This window comes from Montipora foliosa, chromosome 3, assembly GCF_036669935.1.
Source record: "Montipora foliosa isolate CH-2021 chromosome 3, ASM3666993v2, whole genome shotgun sequence".
Classification (NCBI taxonomy): Eukaryota; Metazoa; Cnidaria; class Anthozoa; order Scleractinia; family Acroporidae; genus Montipora; species Montipora foliosa.
In genome coordinates, this window is record NC_090871.1 from 36,275,893 (window position 1) to 36,303,392 (window position 27,500).

Below are 27,500 nucleotides of genomic sequence, written 5' to 3' on the forward strand. Positions count from 1 at the left end.
TTCCTTGCAGGTTGGAAATGAACTGTACACTGCTCTCTTGTAAAGTGATTTGTTACCACTACGTCTCCTTCCTCGAAAGTTCAAATCAAAGAAAACGAAAACAAAAATGCTTGAGAACAGTATTGAATGGCCATCACACCTACAAATGCAGCTTGTACTGAGCAACTTATGAATAAACATTTAGAAATTAGTCAGGATGGCCCAAGTGAATAGCCATATCTACTTTTGCATATTTTGGAGAAACTAAAATGATAATTTTTCCTGCGTTTTCATGGGCTGTGGTCTAACACCACCATCAAAGGGTCGTGAGGTAGATTGCAAGAACTTTGTGCAGAAAATCAGGTCCTCTGGTTTTCTTGTCCACCTGTTGCCACACCTCTTAAGCGTCATGGTGGCAAACTTCGAGCTGGCAACCACGGGTTTGATCCGGTAATCCCAAAAACATACCACCTGGCGGCCTTAGAACCTTTCTTACATACAAATATGCATGGCTGCGTTTTACCAATATTATTGTGGCTGACCACCCATGTAATTTAGTATGTATTTTATGATAGCACTACGAGACAGGTTCAATAAACTGATTCTTCCTTTTACTTCACGACTTCCATCTACGTACATGTATTTATATTACATTGACATCACTTGGAAAAAAAAAATTAAACAAAGGCAGAAATGGTTGATCACCAATCTTCAAGAAAAGCAGGATGAACTATTACAATCACATGCAGAGATGATATTTTAATTTTGCAATGGAGACGCGGGAATACTCAGACAAAGTCCCAGCGCCCCTTTGCAGGAGTGTAACCTACGACATTATGATTCCAAGAATTTTTTCCATTTCAACAATTTCAGTCCTTGCAATATAACAGGACCATCGTTGTCACCTGAAGCTAGTTTAATGGCATAGGTCCCATGAGTCTTCTATAGCTCAGTGGTAGATCATCCAAACTGCTAATTACAAGTCATATATAGGTACCACTCCTGCAAAGGAACACTCCAATTTTTTTCCGAGTGTCCCTGAGTCGCCGCAACTGAAAAGGTATCATCTCTTCATTTCCTCCAACGAAGTTAAAATTTCCATCTCAGTCATTCAATTACAATCAGGACAAGAACAAATAATTATTAAATTTTAGTACAATGTCACAGTTGATTTTTGAAACTTCTCTGCACTGATTGGTTGCCCTGGAGGTGATTATTACGTGATAATCGCCAAAGCGTTTTTTTTTTTTGTTTTTTGTTTTGGTTTAATGACCACAAGCCATTTTGGTGAGGTAACAGACGAAGAAATTAATTGTTTTAAGGAAAATGCATATTTTTCAAATAATTAACATTTATTCTTTGAAATCGCGGCTCAGATGATATTATGCCACCATTCATTTTGCTCCTTTGATGTTTGCCGAGCTTCAAAACCAGTCCCCTTTCTAAAGGTGGTTTGCAACCAATCTCTAGAGACACAGATAACAATGCTGCAATGTACAATTGCTGGTAGACGAACAAAAGGAGCTAATGAGAAATCTTTTGCTTTCGTCCACCAAAATGGCGGCAATGACGTAACGTGAAAACCACCTATTCTTTGATGGCAAACTAGTGATGGCAAACTAGCCCTACAAATAGAATTACTCCAAGTGAAACAAATTGTTGGCGTAAAGATTTACTTTGTAATGTTTAAAATAACGAGCAGCAGTGTTTTAACGGGCTTAAAAACACGAGGCGTAGCAAAAAGCGTCCAAACAAAGGTTCAAATTGTGAGGGGAAGATATTAGCATTCAAGAAAAACAATTCGACCTTATAAGCAATATGGTAATAATTTTAAAAGTATGTTGTCTCCTTCAGTCGTTTTTTGGCCCCAGTCGATGCTTGAAGAAGGTTGATTAAAAATGCTGTGTAAAGACAAAGTTCAGAAAATAGACCATTTTACAGTTGAAGCTAAGTTACCTGGCCTACGAATGGAAGCGAGGCTGCCGGTGACCCTGTTTTGGTACAAACCTCCGTGCTTTTGTAATGTTAATACGGACTAATTAGAATTACAACCACACAATACACCTTATTCCAAAATGGCCGCTGATTTATGCACATATAAATTGGCCCTTGTTGCCTCGTTCAAGATAATATATTCTATTGAATTTTAAGCTTAAGAACGAGGCATCCAGGGCTAATTTGAATAAAAACAAAAGAATATTTAAATGGCGGCCATTTTTGAATAAGGTGTATTTACATGATAAAAGCAGTGGGGCCTGTATCAATGCAAGGTCACCGACAGCCTCGCAGCCATTCATAGGCTAGGTCGCTGAGCAAACAACTGTAAAATTGCCTATTCTCTATTTTCGAATTCCCCATAATACACTGTTTGCCCCCCAAATTTTGCATAAACCATCGTTTTCAAATGCTCTTGGGAATATGCAGTGTCCCCAAGAGCATTTGAAAACAATCGTTTATGCAAAATTTGGGGGCAAACAAAGTGTATTATTGGGAATTCGAAAATAGAGAATTGAAAACTGCAGATGAAGAAAAAAGCATTGCTGGAAAAATCCTTTCCAAAATCAACACGATATGTCCCAAATTAGTCTTTTAATATTTTCGCAGCTAACGAAGAAGCTGGGTTCGACGTGGAGCGGGACAAAATCCAAAGTCTGGATACGAACATTGTTAACATGACAGCAGAGTCGTTGAATCTTTTGGTTGACAAAATTTCCTGAAGCTTCGAAGGAGGATGGGTAAGAGTAACAGCTGAAATTTCGATGAAAATGATTAGGACTATTTCATAAAGATCACTAGTGATCTTTATAATATATATGATCGTTTCATTTGAGAATTAGCGATAATTGCCTTGTACATTCAGCCCCGCACTTCCCTGGGACTGAAATCAAAGACGCCATTCACTACTTGCACAATCCCATAATGCACCTCTGTTACCCCCAAAAAATTTTTTGCATAACCATTGTTTGCAATTTCTCCTGGGACATTTTCATGTCAAAAGAGAAGTCGAAAACAATGCCTATGCAGATTTTTGGAGGGTAAAAGAGGTGTATTATGGGATTTGTGCAAATAGTGAATTGGGCTTTTCAGAATGATCATAGATTTCCAGGTATAAAAGTGCATACACGTGACGTTTTACCGATGCTTTAATAGGCCGTTAGGCTCATGCAATATTAATAAGTTTTGAAATATGTGGAAAAACGAAGTCAAACACAGTGTTGTATGAAGTCTTATCTTACCGTTGAAAACTTTGTCGCCCTCTTTGCATTCTGTAGAATAGCATCATTTTGTATCTTCAATATTTCTGATGGTGATGCTGGTGAAACGCGAGTTTATGACGACCATTTTGTTTTGTTTGGATCACGCATGAATAATGCTCAATTGATTACTCCGAGATAGCGAGTCAATCAGATTGCTTGGAACGCCAAGATCACTGAGTGAGTACATACGGAAGCACATGACCTTGGCGCATGTCACTTGCACCTCTTGTTCCTTGCCACAAAGCTGGGGATTTTAGGCCACCAATTTTATGCCCAAATATGGATAAAAATAAGATAGAAGCTGCACGCTCGGGAAATTATGCAGGAGCTACGTTACATCCAAATATATAAATTAAATAAATAAATTTTAAAGACATAAATTTTAATTTAAAAAAAAACCAGCTCTGAACCAGAGTTGAACGCTACAAGGTCATAAGCTTCTGGTATATACTAATCACCTACAGCTGTATGTTACAATTATACTAAAACAATTATTCACCTCAGGAATATTCACCTCACCTTCTCAAATGATTGTTAAACGTTGAGGTGATATTCTATCCCAAGCTTAAGGACCATTAAACCCTTGGAAGGGATATACAGACATGTACATTCATTGTTCTCACTGGTTGTTTCCCTTTATAGAACAACGTAAAAAAATGGAGTGTACAAATGTAAGACTACAAGTACTGTTTGAATTTGTAATGCTACATGCATGCATTACAAAACTTGAACTTCTTTGAATCGAATGTGAGGCTCAAGTCTGATCCATACATAGCAGCAACTGAATTGCACAGAAGCAGGTGTGCACAAAATTGCAAGTTTTAATTAGTATACACTACACACACCTGATCCACATACAAGCTGCCAACAAGAATGTTATGAACAGTTGTGACTGGTTTCTTCCAAGTAAAATGTTGTCCATCAGATTTGAACTTCACATGACACATACCAGTTGGAGTTGCCTTGAAAAACTGACAAAAGGTAAACAGAAGAAATAGCAATGACTCCATTAAAATCTGTGTACCATAAAAACAGTCATAAAAATAATCACTTTATTCAAGTCTCAAGGATATTTAGCCGAGTATGAATGCTCTAATTGGGACACTATAAATTATTATTATTAAATGAAATCAGAACAAATCAAATTAAATCAAATGTTGGTTTTTGAGGAGAGTGGAAAACTGGAGTACCCAGAGAAAAACCTTTCAGAGCAGAGTAGAGAACCAACAAACTCGGCCCACATAGGGCATCCAATCCGGGAATCGATACTGGGCCACAATGGTGGAAGGTGAGTACCAGGAATCCCATTGACGCAGAAATAGTGCATTTTTCCGCTAAAAATTAACAATTAAATTATCATAATTATTGTATTTAACACTATATTCCTCCAAAGAGTGATACTTGTACATTTTACTTTGTCAAACACCAGGTGATTTAACTTGTCAGAGGGGACAGATTCAGGGGAAAATAGTACAAAGCCAGGGTTAACATTATATAGGCATTAAACTAGGAGTTTCAGTGTGAAAGTGAGGGCTGGTGTGGAAACTGGGAGCAGTGACTGGTATTTTTTTTTAAAACAGCTGCCAATTTTTTGAAGCAAGAGGCACGAAAGTATTAAAAGAGCGAAGAAAGGTGTGCATATCTTTAGCCTGTAAGGCAGGCATTTCTATTTTATAAGCAAAGGGATAATTTCAAAACAATGGCATGCCAGTTCATTCTTTGAATTTTCACTTCTGGCCCAGGTTGTTCGAAGCATATATAGAACTTGTTTCGTCTAGATATAACTTGATGCAGAATCATAAACCTTGTTTCCAAATAAATAGACCATCTTGTACATATATTAATTAACACTTTGTTTTGAATTTTGATACTTACTTGTGATAAATAACATACAAATACAGGTACAGTATAACTTGAGCCACATAAACAATCATAAAAAAAAAAAACTTGTATCGCACATAAGCCGGAAAATTTGCAGTAAGAGTTGCTGGTGCAAATGCTTGATTAGTTGACAGTGAGACCGATGGCAATTGCCAAAAGGATAACGAGTCTTACCAAACGTCCTCAGCGGTCGTCGCTGTTTACCACCTTCGCCAGCCATGTTGATTTGACAGCAAACATTTCTGTCAGGGTTTGGACACTATTCCAATATCGGTTTCACTAGTCTAATGGATAAGAAGTTTGATGTAAACAAGGAAGAAGTTTGATATTTTTTTGCCAAAAGGTTACCCGGCCATTTCTTCAGAGTTTAATTTAGTTAGTTTAGTTTTCGTTGTGAAGCAGACTGGATGTGCAAAAAAGGTTTTCTATAATAATTATTTTTTTCATGTATGTCACTCAAGTTACCGGTACATGTATATTAATTTTGTATCTCAAGTAGGTATCAAAATTCAAAACAGAATGTTAAAAATATGTACAAGATGGTGTATTTATTTGGAAACAAGCTTAATAATTCTACATCAAGTCATGTCTAAATGAAACAAGTACTACATGATTATATATTTAAAAGAAGTCCAATATATTTTGAGAAGTATTTTCTGTCCGTTTGGACGCATCATAAATATAGATATTAAATACTGTTACAAATATTTAAGCTATACCTGTCCTCTAAATCTGGTTTCAACTCTGTACTCCTGCCAGAATATCCAATGGTCTGATTCAGCATGAAGTGCAGAGATGGGTGGGTGATGTGATACCTTCAACACAAAGTAAGATGTTACTGTAGGCTCCACAATAGGCCATTTTTGAAATATCAAATATTCAGCTTGATCGTGAGGACAAAGACAATAGAAACACGTACGAATGAATGTGAAAAATATTTACATATCATCCACTTTCCTTTGTCTTTGTCCTCACTGCCTCACTATCAAGCTGAATTTTAATATATTGAAAAAGGCCTAATTTATACAAATACCGGTACAACAGACCACCAAAATATGATACAAAACACTTTTTGCAGCTTTCACACTTACTTGTTCAGCTATAAGTGCATATCCAACATCATTGTTGATAAACTCAAACGTTTCACCTAAAAGTGGGTTGAAAGGTTTCCAAAACCTACAAAAAAGCAAATGGAAATTAAGTAAACACCTCCAACAATAATGTTTAAAAAGCCTTATAAGGGAACCTTGACTTCTACTATAAAGGAAATCAACTTTCTTTTTTCCAAAAAAAGTGTTTATGAATTTTCTATCTTCAATGATACGGTTCCCTTTATATAGCTCTGACACAATTAGCTTTTGTGTGATAAAAATAGGACACCCTTGATATGCCACAATAATTATTATGAAAGGTAGCGATGCCTTTGAAGTTTGAAAACAAAAATAACAAATTTGTTTATCCACAGGTAGCCCAAGCTATATATATGAAGTATCTGTGGAACGCAAGAGTAGAAATATTATGAGGATTTAATATGGGCAAAAGTTCAGTTTTTCTCAAAAATAAATATTTACTATTTAAAATAAAAAATTGCTAACCTTGGAACCACCTAAATCGCTCTTAATCGACCCAGAAACCATACCAGAAACAAAGAACCAAGACTGAAGCAAGGTAAGCAAAATTTTGTAAATAAAATCTTTTTTTTTTTAATTTTGGGAAAAACCGTTTTCCCCATACAAAGCCTCATATTTCTACTCTTGCATACACATACTCATATATTGAACTTGGGCTACCTGTGGTTTCTTTATTTCACATACAAGCTCTTCATTGAAAGTCTTGTAAAAAAGTGATTAATGATATCTTTGATAGCTCAAATAAAGGTAAAGACAGGTGTTCATTTACAACATTACATTAGCAAAGGAAGTCACCATGGCAATGGTATAGATAAAAAAATTGATAAGTGCATTCATGACAGTCTGGCTTAAAATCAGTTTCATTTTAGCTTGTGTCATATTTTGTTTCTTTTTAGCATTAAAAGGGAAAGATCTTAAGTACCAAACAGTTGCTATGGACCTCTTTAAATAGTCATTTCTTGAGTCCCTTTTAACTCTACAGTTATCCTTTTTTGCTAAGTGTGTCCCAATTTAACATTTCTTTGCCTGGTTCAACTCACAACCGCATTTGGTAAATCACCTGACCAAAATAGAAAATGCCTAAAAACTCAGCAGGTTAACTACATGTATGTTTTCACAATTTTCTAATGCAACCGTATGAGAATATTCTAACACAAAATCTGCAGCATGGATTTTTTTAAATAGAAAGTAATCCAAAAATTGTCATAAGGCCCTCCTTTCATACACTTTTTAAACGATCAGTTCCATTTTCTGTCCAAATAGAAATTCTATGCTACAGTCTACGAAAAACGATGGGACAGTTCCCATCCACTGAAAAAACTGCCTCTTCCTTTCGTTTTATGAGAGTTTTGAATGCAACGCACGGTAGAGGACTGGGACTAGTTGCGCATGCGCTCTCTGATTGACGTGGTGTCAGATTTCCATGGAAAAAGTTACTTCAAAGAACCATCCATGCAACCCTGTATTTTTCGCACATTGCTAAGGAAGTGAAATGTTGCTTCTGGTAACTGACGTCATCATATCATGAGCTGACCAGAAAACCCCACTCACAAGCAAAAATCACCACACAAAGTGTTGTTTTCATTGAAGGTTTTCATCGAGGGTTTTCCTCACCCTTCCTAGCACTCGTAATCTCAGATCAACTGTGCATGCATAAACGAACTGACTTCCAGTTTGAGAAAAAGATAAAATGACCTTATTTAGGAAAAGGGGGATTAAGGTGAATAACAAAAAAACGCGTTTTTTATGGTTTTAAACGCAAACGCGTTATAACACTGTTTAAACGCATTTAAACAACGTTTAAACGCGAAAAAAACGCGTGCGTAAGATTTCATGTCGGAAAAGGTTTACACAAACGACGCGTTTAAACGCTGTTAATTTACCTCAAGTGAGCGCATAATTACATGGCTGCATGCTATAATATTATTATTGGGTGTCATCTGGGGTTAACTGTGATTTATTTAAAACAATTCAGCTCGACAAACCATCGAAATCTTGATTGTTTTAGTCGTTGCAAGTATTCGGAAAAGAGAAGAAATGCGAATTAGTCCAACCTAAATTGGCGGCATTCTCATGAAGAACAAAACAAAACACTTACTTGGCGACTCTAACGGTAAATTAAATCATGAGCATAACCAATAGAAATTTGTTTCAAATGAAGTGAGGAATGTACAAATGAATTTACAAGATGGTGTTAAGCACAAGTTGGCTTTGATGTGTACCCTGTGATTAGCGAGGGTCATCAGTAGGTTTCTCTTGTCATGTGCGATCCAGTTTTAGAAATGTAAACAGAACGTTGATTGTTGAATGCTGTTCATGTTGGTCTTAGTAGAGTCGCAAACACTTACAAAATCAATCAAATTAAATTCTGCATTGGGGTTACCAGCTGAGGCATTCTTCACATGCAAAACTTACTACCATTTTTCCTTTAATCATGTTTGATCAAGGCAGTTGACATAGCGGCTGTCTTCCGACTCTGAGCGACAACCAAGGCCCAAGCAACCGAACGAAGACAAAACAACTCGTACCATCATTACAGGGCTCAACTAAAGCTGCATATAAAGTGTTACGTTCAAGCCATTAGAAAAGAAATTGATCGATGACTCGCTATTTACCGCTCAAAAGAAATAAACTGACCCACAGATTTGTCGCGATCAGTCACACAACCTTTCAAAATTTTGGGACTCTTTGGTCATTTAGTACTTGTCAAAATGAGACATCAGTTTGTTTAATTTCCTGTTTGTTTATGATTTGCGATAATGGAAAGGGGTTGACTAGGCAGATAGCGAAGCGCCAAGACACAAGCACGATAACTTGCAACAATATGATAGCCCTTTCAAACCTCTGAAATAACAAAAAAAGCAAAGCTCTGAAAGAAATGGATCATACTTCTCTGAACCCATCCAACCTTCCCGAAACATTCGCGGGTGATTTGCAGTTGGCAGAGGAAACCTATATTTAATGAGCGAACAAGAGCAGATATATTCAGCGTCCTCGGCCAAAGCTTCAACTTCGAGCCATTTAATCTCACCGGAAGGTACCGGTCACAAAGATAGCAAAAAACGGCTCTTGCTTTCGTTGAATCGATCGGGGCGTTACTAAACACAGGAACGGAACGGAACGGAACGGAACGGAACCGAATATACCGGAATAAACCGGAATATGCCGGAATGAGACGGAATGACACCGGAATGACACCGGAATGAAACGGAATGAACAAGAATGGTACCGGAATATACCGAAACGAGGCGGAATGACACAAATAAAGCGGAATAAACCAGAATATGCTGGAACAAGGCGGAATGACTCTGGAATAAAACAGAATGACACGGGAATGAGACGGAATAAACAAGAATGGTACCGGAATATACCGGAACAGACAACAGAATAAGGCAGAATAAACCAGAAGGACACCAGAATCAAGCTGATTAGCATGTACCGGAATGACAAGGAACAAAAAGTAATTTTTATCAGTCTAGACTGTGGAGGAATAATTGTTGCAAAAGAGAGAGAGAATGAATGAATCTGGAAATTCCAAAAGTTTGTGTGTTAGTTAGCGCCGACCGATTTTCGGTTGTTTCTGTAAGCTTTTGTTGTGTCACGTGATTTCCTAAGGGAATGGCATGTGTTTTTGCCTTTTGTAACCTTTGGAACACTTCGATTACGAAAAAAATTTGACAGGTATATCTGTCGCTGAATGAATAACTATTTGTTGTGGAAGTAACATTTTTTTCGTGAACAAATGCAGTAGCAAGAGAAACAGAATGTTATTCTAATTGTTTTTGTCTATGGATCTCGGAAGCGGCTTTCACTGTGCGAGTCAGAAAACCCGTGAACATTTTTACTTCATTCTGACTGGTCAGTTGTCTATTGACCAATCACAATCAAGTTCAGCGAACCACAAACTAATTACCGTTGCTGCTTGCCTGCTTCCCACGACCCACACGTGATGGAGATATACGAAAATAGATTCGCGCAAACAGGCGGAAGACTCTTTTTCTCTTCCCGATTGTTGGCAATAATGCCATCGAACCTGAACGCAGTTTTTCCTTGTTTGAAGAAAGAAGTCAGAAGCACAGAAAAAAGATTGATCGTTGATAATATATTTACATGAAGAATTGTGAGAACATATTGTGACTCGTTCCAAGACTTGTTACTTCCCCTTTGATGTATTTTTTTTTTCAGTCAGTCTCTCTCTTCTACAACAATTATTCTTCCAAAGCCTAGACTGATAAAAATTACTTTTTGTTCCTTGTCATTCCGGTCCACGCTAATCAGCTTGATTCTGGCGTCCTTCTGGTTTACTCTGCCTTATTCTGTTGTCATTCCACCTCGTTCCACCTCGTTCCCGTTATTCCGTCTCATTCCGGTGTCATTCTGTTTTATTCCAGAGTCATTCCGCCTTGTTCCGGCATATTCCAGTTTATTCCGCTTTATTTGTGTCATTCCGCCTCATTCCGGTGTCATTCCGGCTCGTTTCGGTATATTCCGGTACAATTATTGCTCATTCCGTTTCATTCCGGTGTCATTCAGCCTCATTCCGGTATATTCCGGTTTATTCCGGTATATTCAGTTCCGTTCCGTTCCGTTCCTGTGTTTAGTAACGCCCGAATCGATCGCTACGTCTCTCGCAGTTCGACAATAATTATATTATTATAGCGACAACTGAAAGAATCCGTAACATATAAATTGAAGACTATCCGATGGAAAGCCTGTTCGTGAACACCAAGGAAGTTCCGAAAAAATCAATTCGCTGATCAGAAAAACCGGTTAATACTTGCGATACTACCAAATGTTCGCGAATCTAAAAACGTTCCCAGTTTCACTGAATCGTTCCCTACTTCTCTCGAACCAAATGTTTGCGAATCTAAAAACGTTCCCAGTTTCACTGAATCGCTCCCTACTTCTCTCACAACTGGACATTTAGGTTTCTGTTTCTCTATCCAGGATAACAATGGAGAGAATTATACAACCCAGAAGTATTTGGTCAAGTCAATGCAATGTCTACTTTGTCACATTTCGATGAAATGTTCATGTGATTCGCTCATTCTTTGAATTACGTCCTTCTGAAGGTGGTTAAATGTTGCCCGCCTGTTTTCTGTAATTTTCTATTTTCTCGAGGCATTATCAATAATGGTACAAACAATCCAATTTTTTCGTCACTATGGGGTGAAAACCTTTTTCATTTGTTGCGGGGCGAGCGTCACGACATCGTGACCAGTCTACTCGAGTGATAACATGACACATGCCGAATGCTAGCGGCGTTATCACTTCGATTCTGCTTTATTCTGGCGACGTGCTCTTTTGTCGCCAAAAATTCCGAAGAGGAACCACGAAGGAGGAGAATGTGAAGGTTTTAAAGAGTTTAAAATTATTATTAAAACAAGCTTGAGACAAATGATTGACCAGCCTCTTGGTGAAACCTGATGCGCTAATGGAAACATTTTGAAGCGTCGTTCAGTGGTTCGCGTTTCTTTGAGCAATATCGTTGGCTCTTGTCTGCAGAATCCGTAGGCTCAAATGCGACTGCTTGCTCCATTCTTAGGAAGACTCGAAAACCGAATCTTTTTTCCTGCTTGTGCTAACTGTCTGGTTGCCGTTGTTGATAGCACGAGATTCGTGCACTGCAAGTGGGCTAAAGTCGCATGAGGTGCTCACAGAAAAAGGATAGTAAATAATTAAAGACGAAATGTGATTCTTACTGCAAGACAATTTTTACCAACCTGCTATATAAAAAGGAAAGGCAAAAGGTAAGTTTGCTGATGAATTGATCATTTTGACACAGTGGGTTGGAAGACATGCACCCTAATCTTCGCATTTCATACAAAAGAACAGGTACCGTACTTATTTGGCTACAAGCCGAGCTCGGCTATAAGCCGAGACCCCAAACTTCTTACGGAAAAAGTCAACTTGATTGACACGAATTATAAATGCATAATACTCGGCTATAAGCCGAGACCCATTTTAGGTCTCGATGTACGTGTATTATCGACTATGGAATTTTCGTAATTTAAAATACAAATTGACATTCACTGAAAAATTATACGCAAAGCAATCAAATGAACACGAAAGATAAGAAACAAACAAGCGACGTGATCGTGAGGTGACGAATGTTATTAAACAATTACTGACCTCACTGGAAATATGTCTTCGAAAAAGTGAAGCGTTTTATAAAAAGTTATTCCACTGGAAACCTTACAACCTCGCTGTTAAACTTATAATAGTCGCCGAAGCAGAAGCTGTAGAAAATAACTCCGAGATCGCCGGAGAATACGGCATCAGTGAGTTGATGGTTCTGTCGCTGGAGGAAAGATAAGACAAATCTGTTTAACTGGGAGCTTATCGAGGAGCGTATTCTGAGCTCGATCAACGACCTTTGGCGTGGTTTTCAGAGCAAAGAATTCAAGGTAACCTCTATAACGCACTCGACGGCACAGAAGACGATGCAGTCTTCGACGAGAATATTCCAGAACAAAAAAAAAAGTGAAGACGAGGAAATGGACGATGAATTCGAGACAGACAACGAGGAAAAAGACGAGCAATAAAATCGATCCTGATCACACAACAACACGAGCGGCTCCTTTACGAGCCACCAAGTAATAAAAGTCCATATTACACCAACAACAACTTCTCTTCATTTTACAAGTAATTTAGTTCGGCTTGTAAGTGAATACACGTTCATTTTTACTGTTTTAATTTGCTGAGAAAATTTTTTTTATCAAAAATACTCGGCTACAAGCCGAGACCCCTTCTACGGCTTCAAATTTGCCCAAATTGAGTGAGGATTTGTGTAAAAATCGCTCGGCTTATAGCTGAATAAGTACGGTAAGTTATTCATTCAAATACAACTAAATTAGCGTACTTTTCAGCATACGAAATGCAGTAATTGAAGCGCGACAGAGCCGTTTGTTTGAACGCGTTAAAAATCTGTTTAAACGCATACAAAGTGCGTTTCCACACGTTTTGACGAACGCGATTAAACGCGTTAAAACGTTGTTTTCGAAATTCACCTTAATCCCCCTTTTCCCAAATAGGGTCACAATTATTATATTATTATTTAATTTCCAGCAGTCTTTAAATTGAATCAGGGTTTGAGCCAGGATTTGATCACTGGGGGGCAGTTGTACATAGACGAGTTCACGCTCTTGAGTGCATCATGGGTAATCAGGGCAAGGTCGAGAGAAATTCAAAGGTTTGTAAGGAAGTTCAAAATGATGAAGAGTATTCATGATATGCAATTTAGGGTTTTTTATTTTCCAAAAAAAAAGATATGCACTCAAGGGTGCGGCAATAAGTAAAATTATCTATATTATGTTGTGGTTTCATTTTGTCTTTGGTTTGAATTTTTTTAAGCAAGTCCATTTTTTTAACTAGTTCACTGTTTTGAACCTGTTTAATTTTTTACAACACTGCCAATTTTAACATGATTTTTTGGTCATCTTTCTGTAGTTAATTAGAACTTGTTATGTAGTATTTATAAAATAAACTAGACAAAATCATTTTAACATTACTATGACGTATTGTTTCCTCTGATGCTATCAAAGCCAATAAATTGCATGTGAACAATAAATTTTCGTGATAAGGATTAAATGCTCAGCTTAGAGAGGACACTGCATTTTAGTATTTAGGGTTACGCTTTCAATTTAGTGATTGAGGTACGCACTTACATGTATTTGAAACAGTATCACCATTGATGAGAATGGGCTCACATTCTTGCTGGGACTTATTTGCATCTCTTTACACTTTTCAGTGTTCTATTGGACTCCATTTTCTAGTGACCATTGTATTACTTTATCTGTATGACGCTGTGCACTGGTAAGCTGGTGGTATTGTCTACATATTTCCATAAGCATTTTCGATTACACGGTCATTAATCATGATTAAAAAAACCCAAGGCCTTAGTTTGGTTCCCTCGGGGATGCCCAAGGGAACTGATCCCCAATCAGATACCCATCCCTCACCAAGTTTGATTCTTTGAGATCTGTCTCACAAAAAGTCGATAATCCAATTAATTATGCTACATGTATTTGGCACATTTAACTTACATAATTTCCTCATAAGAATGCAATGGTCGATTAAAATTAATCAAAAGCCTTATGATAATCAAACAGAACAGTTCTTAGAATAGGAGGTTTTCACGTGACGTCATCTCCGCCAAGTTGGTGGATGAAAACAAAAGATCTCTCATTAGCTTCTTTTGTTCCTCCACCAAAAGTCGTACCTTTCTCTATTGCTAACGGTGTCTCTATAGGTTGGTTGAAAACGTCCCATAGCACTATAATTCCTATCAGTGCCCTTAGACTAATCATGAAGCATGTCCAATAAAGCGAGGGGGGTGGAAGACTTTGGTACCACGCCATACTGATTCATATATTACATTTTGCAAGTAGTATTATAGAGGGGGTGGGTATTTAGTGATATTCAAAGGCGGCTGCCTGGAATATCAGGGGATATAGATGTGGGAAGGAAGGGTGGGGAAGGATAGAGGCCCTGGTGAAGGTCAGAGAGGGGTAGGAGAAGTAGAAATTATGAAGGCAAGGAATGGACAGAAAAAGTGGCTTCTTTTGCCCTGTTTAATTTGAAACCACTAAAAAACCAAGCCCCTGTTTTGTTACTAACTACAACCCAAAAGAGGAAAATTCAAAAAAGTTTAAATAATTTAAACTTGTTTGAAAAATTTAACCCAGTTTGAAAAATGCAAACTGGTTAAAAAAAATCAAACTGGTCAAGGAACCTTTAAACCACAACATATACATTTGTACAATTAGAATAAAATGGACCTCAAGATCAGCGTTTTCCTAAAATTTTTACAGCCCAGTAAAAATATTAATAGACAAGGTAGAGCAGGTTGTTGTCACTGAAACTGAAAAACATTCTTTGAAGTGATGGGCACACAACTTAATATGTAGACAAATCAAAATTAACAATGTAGACTTTCTTAAAAGGTGTTAGTCCAGATACCATTAGAAAACTGTTCAGATAAAACTAACCCAATGTACTGTAGACTAACATACCTGCCTAACACAGTTGAATATGTTGAACAAGCAAAGGCTGCCACATGAGCAAGTCTCACTAATGAATTCTTGTAGACTGCATTTAATTCAATAAGAATAAAGTGGTTATAATTCAGTGGTGCACTGTACAATAACTCAAGGGCTCTTAACATAAAAGCAACACTTTTTAATCTGAACTCTTTGTGATGAACTGTTGCCATGGTATTTCTATGTACAGTTTTGCTTGAATTTAAGTTGATGGTCTTAGGACTGACCCCTAAAGACAAATTCCCTTATCTTACAAGTACACTGTACATGTAAAGTCCAGGAATTCCACTTGATTTAGCTCACATTGTCATAAATGAAACTATCACTTTTGAATTCAATATTAACTAAATTTACTTTAAGTGAGGTAAAGAGACAAATAAATTGTAAAAAGCATTGCTGTTATTAAAAATAACACACAATAGTGCGATCCAAAAATACTTTAAAGAAAAATGTGACAAACACAAAAATGGAGGAACTGGGATTGCAGATAAAAGAATAAATTTAAATAATTTACATCATGCTTCCCCAGAAACCTTCTACATGTATGTGGACTGAGAACATATTTCACTCAATCCAACATTCAAAAGACCCAATGGCATACAGGGTCATTAGTGTTGAATAGTATACAAGCACTGTAAGTTGTGAATTTCTTCTGCTGACAAAGCACTTACATGCAGCTCTGTTGAGAATATCAGCATACTCTAAGTCCTCAGCAAGTCTCTGTAAAAATTAACCAAAGGTTTCTAATTAAAATAGACAATTCAGTAGTACAGTACATCAAAGTATAAATCTAGGCAGTCAAGGACCTCACGTGGGTCCTGCTTGGCACGCAAGGCAGGGAAATAGAAATACATTTTGTCGGCGACCACTGACCGGTTGGCTCAATCAAGAGCGCACTGGAATTCCGTGTGGGAGGTCGAGGGTTCGCATCCCCGGCTGTACCAACACTCAGGGTCTTTAAACAACTGAGGGGAAAGTGCTACCTTTGTTACTAGATCTGCAAATGGTTAGACTTTCAAGTCTTCTTAGATAAGGATGATAAGCCAGAGGTCCAGTCTCACAGCCCTTGTTCATTAACTCTGTGGGATGTTAAAGGTCCCCCACAGCATGATACACATGTACATCAGGGTAACCAGAAACCCATAAGGCTTGAAACGTATAACGCGGGTTCACAGCTTCCGAATATTCAGTGCGAACTGATTGGTTGAATGTTTCAGTACCATATTTGGAAACCCCTTGCTCTTGTTATTCCAAATATGGTTCTTAGCAAATTGAATATTCAGAAGCTTGTTTCCCAGCACACAAGGGGCCGTTACATGTTTCAACCCTTATGGGTTTCTGGTGTACATGTAACAGGGCACTTTCATGACAATGTGTAAAATATCCCCAAATCATCATTACTAGCCAGATCCAGTGTATTAAGTTATTAACATCAAACAAACATATTATTTTGGAAAATGTTCATGGTATAATTCTGGTCTTTAGTTTGTTAATTTTTAGAAATTTCCCAGAATGCTTTTGGGGTGTGGCATCTGACTATTTTGGTTTGCTTAGCATGACTATTATTGCTAAAATACAACTTAAAGCTGAGTGTTTATTTTTAATTTGCTTAGAGCTGCTTTTGCTCTGTTTTGCAATTTTTGGCACTTCTTTAGAAGCTCTGATAAGGTAACATGATTCCTAGAGGACCTACATGTATGTCTAGAACAGAAACGGAAGGAGAGAGAAAGAGAACGACAACAACAAAACAGAATACCAGCAATAGCTCATACTTAGTGGAAGAAGTTACTCCGCAAATTCTTTCCTTGGGCACTAAACCGTTTGTTATTTTTATGGATGCATATTTTTAAAAGGTGGTTTAATCGGTTCTTCCCTTGTTTAGGAATGAAACTTGAATTTTTAAGGTCAACTGGAGTTAAATAACAATTATCTGTTCTCTTTTGGACATAAAGAAAAAGTTGATTTGTTTGTTTGTTTCACTCTAAAATGCGAGCCAACTGGTTATTGTTGTGCCTCGACAGTGACAAGAAAAATTTGCCCATGTGTTATAAGCATGTAATCGCAATGAGCTCTCATAAAATTAGGGGAAAATCTCACTAGCTTGTGTTTTCAGAAGTTTTTTTGTTTAAAGCACCTAAACGTTATTTACGTGTTAGAGCAGGATTTTGTTTGAAGTTCGTCCTTTCTTGGTTGCAGTTGCATTGCCATATTTTGCCGATTCCTGTTCTAAGCCAACCTGGTGTGTTTCAATGAAATACATTAAAACGTGAAGAGTAGGGCACAGAGTTCCCAGTGTTGCAGTCTGACCTTTCCAGCATGTGGTCAGCTTGGCAGGTTAATACCTGTAGCTTGACAGGCTTCTCTGTGAACGTGGCTACAATAATTGTGTGCAACAGCCAGAAGTCAGGCTACTAATTAGCTTCAATCAAACTCAAACTCAAAACTCAATACCCAACTTTACAGAAAAAAAACTGAAGAAAATATGAAACACCCTTCGTCAAATAAGCAATTATTGGATTTAAAACAGGTTGCTTAACTACTAAAGTACATTTATGTGTACATTGATCATGGGTCTGGAGGGTTATTCAACAAACAATCAAAGCAAGCAATCTGCTGTTTTGGCATATATCTTCCAATTATAGAAACAACAAGAGGCTTAAGAGAACATTGCTTACATAGATCAACTTACTGTACATTTGGATGTACATGTACAGTCACTTGAAGTTACCGCATCTCACAGTAAGGTTTTTTATGGAATAGACCATTCAGCATCACAGTGGGTTAAAATCAGTATAAAGCAGTATCAATAATATTTTTCTGCCAAGAGAATACGCTCATCTTGATGAATTACCTGAAGAAATGAAAGGGGCTCATTGAAATGAACAGGCATGGTTACTTTAGTAAGATCCTTTCCAACAACTGACTTCAAAAAACTGCAAATCAAAATAAGCAAGAAATCAGACATTCATTTGATTTTTATTGGTCAAATCACTCAATAACATTACTGTATTCAGTTTTGCAGTTCAATTAATTTTACAAAAACATTTCCAGCTCAGGCCTTGAAACTGCAACCAATTACTGGTAAAACTTTTCTATTTGCACCTACAGCTGTAAATGTTTTTCTCAATTGTTGGAATTAAGGATGATGGTGCCACCTACTGTCATTGTGCATTTGTTCTGCACATCAAGCAATCATTTTGTCACACACTAATTTAATTAGTTTTTTTCAAATTAAAATGTTTCTCTGATTTTTTTTATTGAAATGCTTTGTGGCAAAATATCAAAGAAAAGAAATCGCAATGGAACAGTTGTCACCACGACCTCATTTTTAGCTAGAAACACTAATCGATCGGAGGGAGAAAGTTGACCATGCAGAAGAATTACAGTATAATTCTCAATGGTGCCATCTTTAAGTCCAATAGAATGAAACAGGGCTATTTATTGTCAAAATTGAGAAAAAAAACCAAATGTAGTAAATTCTTTGAAGACATTCACACAAGGTTTGGGATCAATACAGCTTTCAGTGCAATAATTATTGTTGTTCAAAAAAAAAAAAAACCACGAACCATGAGGCAAGCATTTTTTTTTTTTTGCTTCTGTACAATCAACTTCCACCAAGACCAGTTAATGCTTTGGTGCACAGTAAAAGACAATAGCCACAACTTGGGCGTAAACGAGGGGCAGAAAATGTACTGGCAAGGCGCGGATAATAACCTCGGCAAATAGCCGAGGGGGTGCCTCATGCCTGTATTGCAAGGCAGGCATAGTGGCTGGGATAATGTCCTGGGGCCAAGTTGACCCAGTCCAGCAAAGTAACAATATGCCCCCTCCCTAACAGGGCTTCAGCACAGGGATGAAGGGGTGCTGCAGGCAGCAATTCCCTACCCAAAACGCCGAAATAGACGAGGAGTGCACTGTACAAAGCCCATTAAGTGGTTTTCCTCCCAACTTCACAGAGAGAAAGAATGACCCTACAACTCCACAGAGTTGCAATAGCGAAAAGTAAACATTGCCTGCCCCAAGGATGAAAGGAGAGAACCGACGAGTGGAGATAGGGGTCAAACGGATGACATGAGCATAAAAGAACCAAAACCAATGGGCATTGCACAGAGACTGGAGGGGATGGGACACTCGCACAAAACCTTTGACTGGAGGGGATAGGACCCTCCGGCAAAACATTTCTGTCAAAATACTCATTTGCAATAGTACAACATGAACTTGAGAGGGCAGAAAGTCCAAGGAAAGAGAATGTCTCAGAAAGCCCTCAAGAGCCAAATGGGCCTTTTTCCTTTTTTGTTTTTGTTTTGTTTTTTGTCTTAATTAAAGGGGAAACATGGCATTAAGCTTAGGATAGTGCTTTCACCCATGTGATGGCTGGCATGTGGCTGAAAAAGGGATAAAAGGCAATTGTATCGAGAAGAAATGAATAAAGTTATCCGAGCCACTGTCATAGATCATTACTGATTGTAAGAAAAACGCAAGTTTCAATGAGATACTCAAGTGTTCTCAAGGATTCCAGGGGATTTGGTAACTTGACATAATTATCGTTTCCTTGGGGAGTCCTGATGTAAGCTTGGTATGCGTTAGTTTTTCAGCAACCCAGAATTTGATGAGCCAGTCGAGAATGCCAGTGGCTCCCGCGGTTGTAGCAGCACCAATACTAAAGCTGTGAGAGGCATAGGAGGAGCTGTCAAAGTCAAACAGGTTTAAGAGAGTCCATAAGTTGTTGGTGTGTGAAGTCTGGGTGAGATTTGGTCCATACGAAATTGCCATTGCAGGTAAATTAAAAAAATGTGAGGCTAAATGCAGCCCACAACACAAAAGAGTCAACATTGGAAAACTGAAAGGGTTGTAACTTTGTATAGATGCTATGGAGAACCTTGATCCTCCTCAAACTTTTGCGAAAAACTGGCATTGCCAGAAGGTCCAGGGGACGAAACTCAATGTGAGGGTTGTTGAGTGCCTCGAGTGCCGCCAGATAAACGTAATTGTGCCATAAGAAACTGTATTGGACAGATGAGTAATGACAGGGATCAGGGTGGACTCATGGGCAGGTAGAAAGGGGTGTTGGGGAGAAATGGAGGGAATGAATGAAAATATCTTTCCGAACTCCTTGTTAAGAAAAATAACCTGCCCTGGTTTGGAGGCATTGTGGGTTAGGTTGGTTAGGCATTGTACATTGTATAAAGGGGTGTCCGGGTGGGGGAACCTTGCAAGTGAACTGTAAGGATCCGACGAGGGACTGGAGGTCGTGCAGAAAACCAGCCCTTTTCGAAGACCACCTGGAAAGGACAGTGCGGGTTCTCATTAACTGATGCTGATGTTGATGGCCAGACGGCCGGCAGTGACACACCCAGGCTCAAAGTTTCCAGGTTTCAAAGTTTTCAAAATTTATTGAAAAACCCCTGAATGTGGATGACGGAAGGGATCTTTAAATAATGCTTAACGAACCACTCAAGGGATATGGAAAGCTGATTAAAAATGAAGGGGGCACTCCATAGGAAGGGTAGGTAGTAGTGGTCTTTCCAGGCCATTCCCAGGAGCTCCCTCACAGGTGAATGGGGATTATTCGCCCGGGCAGTGTTCAAAAGCCAGGGAACGGCATTGGTACACATGTATTGGAGGAAGTATTCAATGGGTATAAAGGCATTTAAGCTTTCACAAGACCCCTTAGGATAGGATAGGATAGGTGAAAAAAAACCAGTATGCCACTTTCCACTGTTCCTCTTTGGGACAGGACCACGGGGTGAATCTGAAAGTTTTCAAAGGGAGGGGGGATTGGAAGGGCCCAACAATGTGACCAAGTTGGACCTCGTCAAGGAGGTTGGCCTCTATGATTTGAGGTTGACGGTTCGCAGAGGGAAGGTTAGGGGCGTATCTGGTAGAGGTGGCATTTAAGGAGGTGATGTAACAAAGAAACATTAACAGGAGTTTGGGCCTTTGGGACTGCATGAAACTAGTGGTTTGCCAATTTTTATCACTATGGCCTCTATTTTTTAAAAAGGAGTCATTGTGGTGGTAGGGTGGGGGAGGGGGTGCTCTCCATTATGGGTCTTAAAGCAGTGAATGAAGGGGCATCAGTCTTTGCTGCACTGGATACCCCGGTTGAAGGAGTAGAACACTCCTCGTGAAGGGGGGAGGGTGGTGAGGCTAAGGGCAGAGAGGGAGCAGCAGTAAGTGTTCTGATCCCCACTCCCACAGATTGTACAGGACTAGCATAAGGGTCTTGGTCTCCCAGATTGAGGGAAGGTTTGTGGCTGTCTTGCTACGAAAGTCAATATCATAGGAAGGCCATGCCGCAAACCTGCAACTTCCTTTGGGTTGATAGGAGAGTATCTCTACCGCCCTTGGGCAAAAACAAGTGAGAAGGAGAGTACAATATACAGCAAATACCAAGAATCGAGCTGGGCTTACTTTTTCCGAGACGAGGGGAGAATGCTTCATGGCTTCTCGATAAAGGAAATGGAAACCCTGAGAAGGTCGTTGTCTGAAAGGCACATGTCTGTGTTTAAAGCTCTTCTTGCTTGGACGCCATCTTGGAATAAAATTTGACCGAACGTTGACCGCTGTTTCAAGCAGTGCGTCGTCAGGGATGGTGACAGTTGCTGGTGCATCTATATGGAATGAAACTTCCTCAGCAGAAGCACTTGAAGTAAAGGGGTTCACGGTGGGGCATTGAGCTTTGGAAATGTCAAACCGAGAAAGCTCGCATGGTGGGATGAATGAAAGAGCCAAATAAGGTAGTCATCTGATGGGAAGTCATGCTCTCCTCCCAGGCGCTGCCCAGTATTTGCTTACCAGCATTAACTTCTATTTTATTCTAAAATATCATTAAAAATTAGAACAAAGCCTTCAAAGGCAAATAAGCGCACCACAACAAACAATTGACAACGCAAGTAGCTGCATGTGGGTGATCACTTCAGTGCATATGGGTTGGATTCCATCACAGTGCACAACAAAAATCACGTCGATTTATCACTCCAAATATCCTTGCAATGTTACTCTGGTCACTTAAGAGCAATTAACCAACTGCCTTGCTTAAGTGAAAGGTGGGTGCCTGGGATACCCAGGGGCTTCCATTGTGACCAGCCAGCCCCTCGATAGAATACTGCCACCATGGTTGGCTAATCCCCACAACCCAGCCATGAGCCCCCATTCCAGGCACCCGTCATACTGATGAAACAGTGGAAGGAAGATAAATAAGGGATGGGAGGGTGGGGGAGATGCTAAATGAACCGCTCCACAAACCACTGCACAAACGCTCGACAAAGAAGTTGCAGATCCTAGCGGTGTACAAAGCTACCATGTACATGTACCATGTGAGCCTGCACTTACATGTATGGGATTGACCGCTGGATGCCCACTAAGCTCGAGGGCCCCTTGACCACTAAGCTTGTGGACCGCTTGACAGTTAACTTGTGGACTGCTTGACCACTTAACTTGTGGACCGCTTGACCGCTAAACTTGTGAATGGCTTGACCACTAAGCTTGTGAACCACTTGACCGCTGAGCTTGTGAACCGCTTGACCACTAAGATTATGAACCGCTTGACCGCTAAGCTTGCGGTGGTTAACTTAGTTGAATTACAATTTTCGAGGGGGGGGGAGAGCTTATTTTTGTGACATCATGATCCACCATTTTTGTTGTCCGTGAATTGTGATGTACCAAAAACCATGCCGTGAATCATGATTTAAGTTAACTCCATGAAATGCAAATTCGGCTCCACTTCTTGATTGTGAATCGTAAATACACTTACATTGAAGAAAATGAATTGTTAATTAAACTGAAATGACTGCAAATGGAATTGTGTGGTGTAATTTAACTTCACTGTTACACTCTTCTGTCTCAATGGCTTCTTTTTAACTTTTTGCTGCGGTTCCCAAGGGAATTTTATTGCCTGAGGGAGATCGCACCAACATGTGGTTGAGGTCAAAGATCAATAATTATTGCAGATATGTTATAGAAATGAGAATTTCCCTCAGTTCTTAAATCTGCACGCAATCTACATGTAGGATACTCAGTGTATGAAAGTGTCAAAAGGATATTACCAACTGGGCTGCATATTATGTCACATATCCCACCTCCTATTATCCAGTTCCAGAAACTACCATTTCATTAAAGGAAATTTGAAAACTTCCCCACCATTTTAAATTGAGGCCCCTGAATTCAAATTAACAGCAAATGATGCTTGGGAATGGGCAGTCCAGCATGGCAAATGTGTTCGTCAGCACACATTTAGGCAAGAGCCCACCAAGTTCAAAGCCAACACTTTACTTCTAAATCCCGGTATGCATCATTCGTCACCTAATTTAGACTACCCCGAGGAAAAAAGTTGATCAGTTCCAGCTTCATGAGAAAGACGAAACAATTTTCGCCCAAGAAGTTCAAGAGGAAAAAGAGGAACAAGAAGAAGAACAGGTATTTACTACCAACCTCTAGGCGGACAAATATGACACACGCAGTGACAGTGAACATGAACATTCTGTGGAACATGATGATGATAATTTACTCTCACATTCATGAGGGCAGTAACCACTCATAGTGGGCAAGCTATGCAAGTCAAATGTTTTTCATAAGGTCCGCACACAACTAGTGAACTAAAGCAAAGCACTCTGTTTTACAAAATCGGACTAGAAGTAAAAATGTAGCTTCCACAACTTTTTTAACTTTTCGTTACACCTTAATTCTACTTCTACTAAGGTGCATTTCAGTAACTACAGAAGAGGGCTGTCAGGCTCAAAATTGGTTCCTTATATGTGATTAAAAACACATAATTTATAGAATCATCCAGTTGCACTTTTTAACTAAACATTTTGTGCCGATCAAAAGTATGAAAAAACTTCTGTTTCTTGGTTTAAGCATAAACTATAAGAGACCCACTTTTCCATTTTGCATTCCAATAACCCAAACTAAGATCTACTTTTCTGCATAGTCAACACTCCGGTGAAAATTTTCTTATTAGGTGGCACCATCCTTAAGGCACTTTCAGCAAAATGCTGACATAAAATAATTTTATTAATAAATTCTTGCCTGTTCACTTTGGCAGAACACCTTTAAAGACTACTTGGCAATCCAAGCATTGGCTTAATAATAATTATTGCCATTAATTATTTTCATAAGTCATGCATGTCATGATATCCTCCAGTTCAACCAATTTATTAAATTAAATAATGCAATTTTTCTGATACTCTCATCTATTATTGCAAAGTTAGATTTTGCATTTAACAATAATAATAATTTGGGTTTTTAACCTCTTGCAGTCAAACGACTGAATTACATACATGTACTAAACACACAAACTTATTAAAACTAGATAATTTTGCACTGCAGTTTTACATGCACAGACTGTGCATGGGTTTTGAACAGTCCCATGATTACAAAAACCTGCAAAACAGTAGCCTGTTGCAGACACTTTCAATCCATTTATTACAAAATTAATGGATTTGTGACTGTCAAGGCACAAAATGTAACTTGGTGTTCAGTCACAATCTTGTTTCATTTGGGCCCTTCCACAGATGTCCCCTGTACCTTCAAATTATTTTCAATTGGTTATACTTACTTAATAAGGCTTCTAATTGAACTTCTTTCCCTTGAAGCTGGAAGCCTCTGTCTAACTGACCTTTTCTTCATAAACACTAATAAAATAAAATGAACACAAAGTTATCCAACAAGATTTCTTGATTCCATCATTATTACACAGCTTATACAGTAACTGTGCCTGTGTTCTCAATGTGATTAGATGGCTTTGCCTTCATTTTCCATATTTACAACACCCAGGCTAACAAACAATGCAATGCATCAATGGCATGAAATACCACTAAGAAGTATTCATTGTCAGTCTTTTTGCTATGAATTAACCCTAGGCCTTTTGTCATTGGACTTGGAGACTAAAGACTAAAACAGTTGCCACATGTACAAATAACTTTCTTCGCATAAGACTCACTTGTACTTTCTTTTAAAATATGAAATTCATCATTAAGATCATCATCCTCTATGGGTGCCTAGAAAAAGAGAACAACTAGCTGAGTGTAAAGAGTGCAAATTTGACAATTATCACAGATCATGAAGATCAAAATGAATTCCCTCAAGTCTTAAAAACAACTTGCACTCAACAGATTGAAATGTCACAGAAGACTTTAATCAAAAAAGTTGTCATTTTCAAACAAAAATGGCATTCTGCCCAAACAACAGAGTATAAATTATTGTATAATTTTTTGGAAGCAATTTGGTGTATGTGAATAAAGAAAAAGTCTTGTGCATTTACAGTAATACATAATTATAATCATATTGCATGTAATGATCAGAGATTAACCTTGTATCTGAATTATTATTAATGTTTTCTAGGCAATTCCTTTTTATTTTTTAAAAATAGTACAAAAATTAAGGATGTTCTGCAGGTGGGATTCAACACATAAGAAACTGAGATCAGGCTACTGTGGTAATGCATGAATGAAGCAGACACCAAAACTACATGTAGTCATTGAGCTTAATACAGAGCAACCTCTATTAAGCGGACCCCCAATTAAGTGGACACCCTCTAATTAACGTCTTACCGGTACATTTCCCAACAAACAACAAACCCCTATTCAGCGGACACCTCTATTAAGCAAATGCAGGCACTAAAATAAATTGTATTCAGCTAATTTCTACAGTTAAAATCCTCTATTAAGCGGACACCTGACTGAATTGACAATGTAACTTAGTATTGGATTACATCCTTGAAATACTGCAGTCAATTAATAAAGACAAATCAATACATTTAGCTGTCAATTAAACTGTTAAACTTTCATTCACAATGAAATCCTTCTTTGGCTAATTTTTTCTTTAGCCACTTACATGAAAACTTATCACCATGAAAGAGGTATTTGCAAGAAAGCTCAACCATATCCAGCACCTTGGTTTACTCTTTTCCCCGTAACTGTTACCTAGCTAGAATTTGTCCGCCTCTTCAAAACTTTGTCACCTGCAGTTCCATTTTCTTAGGAAGATGAAACGAAATATCGATGTCTCAAATGTGCTAAGCCTGTGTGTAATCGCAGCCGTAGTTGCCATGTAGCCGAATTGGAGGATAAGCCAGGATGGAAAGCAGGACATTGTGTAGCATTCTGTGTCCCGTGCTCTGCGTGTTCAAGAGAATCTCCCGAAATCGCAACTGAATCCATTCAGTTCACTTGGTCATCATCATCATCACCATCAAACTCTTGAAGCCGTCAAAGAATAAAAGCTGTAATCCCAGCAGCAACAGAACCTGCCTGACATTGGAAAGGTGACATGAAATAATACAGTTTGCAAAGGACAATCCGACATGGGGCTACCGGAAGCTTGCTAAAAAGCTTGTTGTTGTGAGTGAGTGGCTGACTAACGTAATCGACTTTGTTTTAATTTCTACACCACAGATAATGGTTCGATTTTGTTTTTTTGCTTCGGGTTGTCAGCTCATGCGAGCAACATCCAAAAGCTGTGTCATCAAGGACTCCAACAATAATTCTGTCTCTTGTATAAGTCTTGAATAAAGGTGTCCACGGATTCACCAGAGTTTTGTCTTTGGCAATTGAACCATGCTCATTCAAGGACAACATTGCAGCAGGCTGCAAAATAGCCATTGAGAGCAGTTTTGACTTTGTCAAAGGACGCAGTTGCTTTGTTTATGCTTAGCGTTTTGACAATGTCATCTGCATAATCCCCCATGGCATAGAGAAATGTTCCAACCTGTACCTGGTTTGATTTGTTTTGAAGACCAGAAACGATCCAATAGCACTTAAAATGTCGAAGCCATTTGGGCCACATGTCTGCTTGATTCAAGTTGTTCGCTCCTTGGAACTTGCTCAGGAGAGGGAGAGAGTTTACAGGCTGTAAAGGTGGATGAAAGGGTGGAGGCTGATTTTCAGCTTCAGAAGCATCTCCCGGTTGGTCTCCCATTCTGTTTCATGGCATTGAAGGGATCAAGACCACCGCCACCAAGTAGTATCAGGCGAAGAAGAAAGGAGACTCCGAGTAAACAAAAGCTAGCACGAGGTTTATTCAAGATGGCTGACCTCTCAATCCCAGCATGCAATGCCTAATCGTACACGGTGTCGGAGTATACCTCACCAGTCTGGCCAAACATTTCTCAATAACTAGGCAACCAGGTAGAAAGTGTACAGAAGCTAGCGATGAGGATCTTTCTTCCTGACCATTCTTATCAAGAGGCTCTTGTGTGCTGCAGCCTCGCA

At 38.7% G+C, this 27,500-nt stretch overlaps 1 protein-coding gene across 1 annotated transcript in view; it reads right to left on the reverse strand.

Annotated features, from left to right (window-relative positions):
- The window catches only part of LOC137997365 (oxysterol-binding protein 1-like), a 36,501-nt gene that overhangs the window by 6,745 nt on the left and 2,256 nt on the right, over window positions 1-27,500 (reverse strand). Inside the window, exons 2-10 of the mRNA XM_068843313.1 lie at window positions 25,232-25,289; window positions 24,848-24,923; window positions 18,140-18,221; window positions 15,960-16,008; window positions 15,262-15,337; window positions 6,209-6,293; window positions 5,837-5,932; window positions 4,082-4,207; window positions 1-71 (exon numbers count right to left, since the gene is read on the reverse strand). The exon at window positions 1-71 is cut by the window's left edge and continues 29 nt beyond it. Coding sequence (XP_068699414.1) covers window positions 1-71; window positions 4,082-4,207; window positions 5,837-5,932; window positions 6,209-6,293; window positions 15,262-15,337; window positions 15,960-16,008; window positions 18,140-18,221; window positions 24,848-24,923; window positions 25,232-25,289 — 719 coding nt within the window. The remainder of the gene's footprint in view (window positions 72-4,081; window positions 4,208-5,836; window positions 5,933-6,208; window positions 6,294-15,261; window positions 15,338-15,959; window positions 16,009-18,139; window positions 18,222-24,847; window positions 24,924-25,231; window positions 25,290-27,500) is intronic.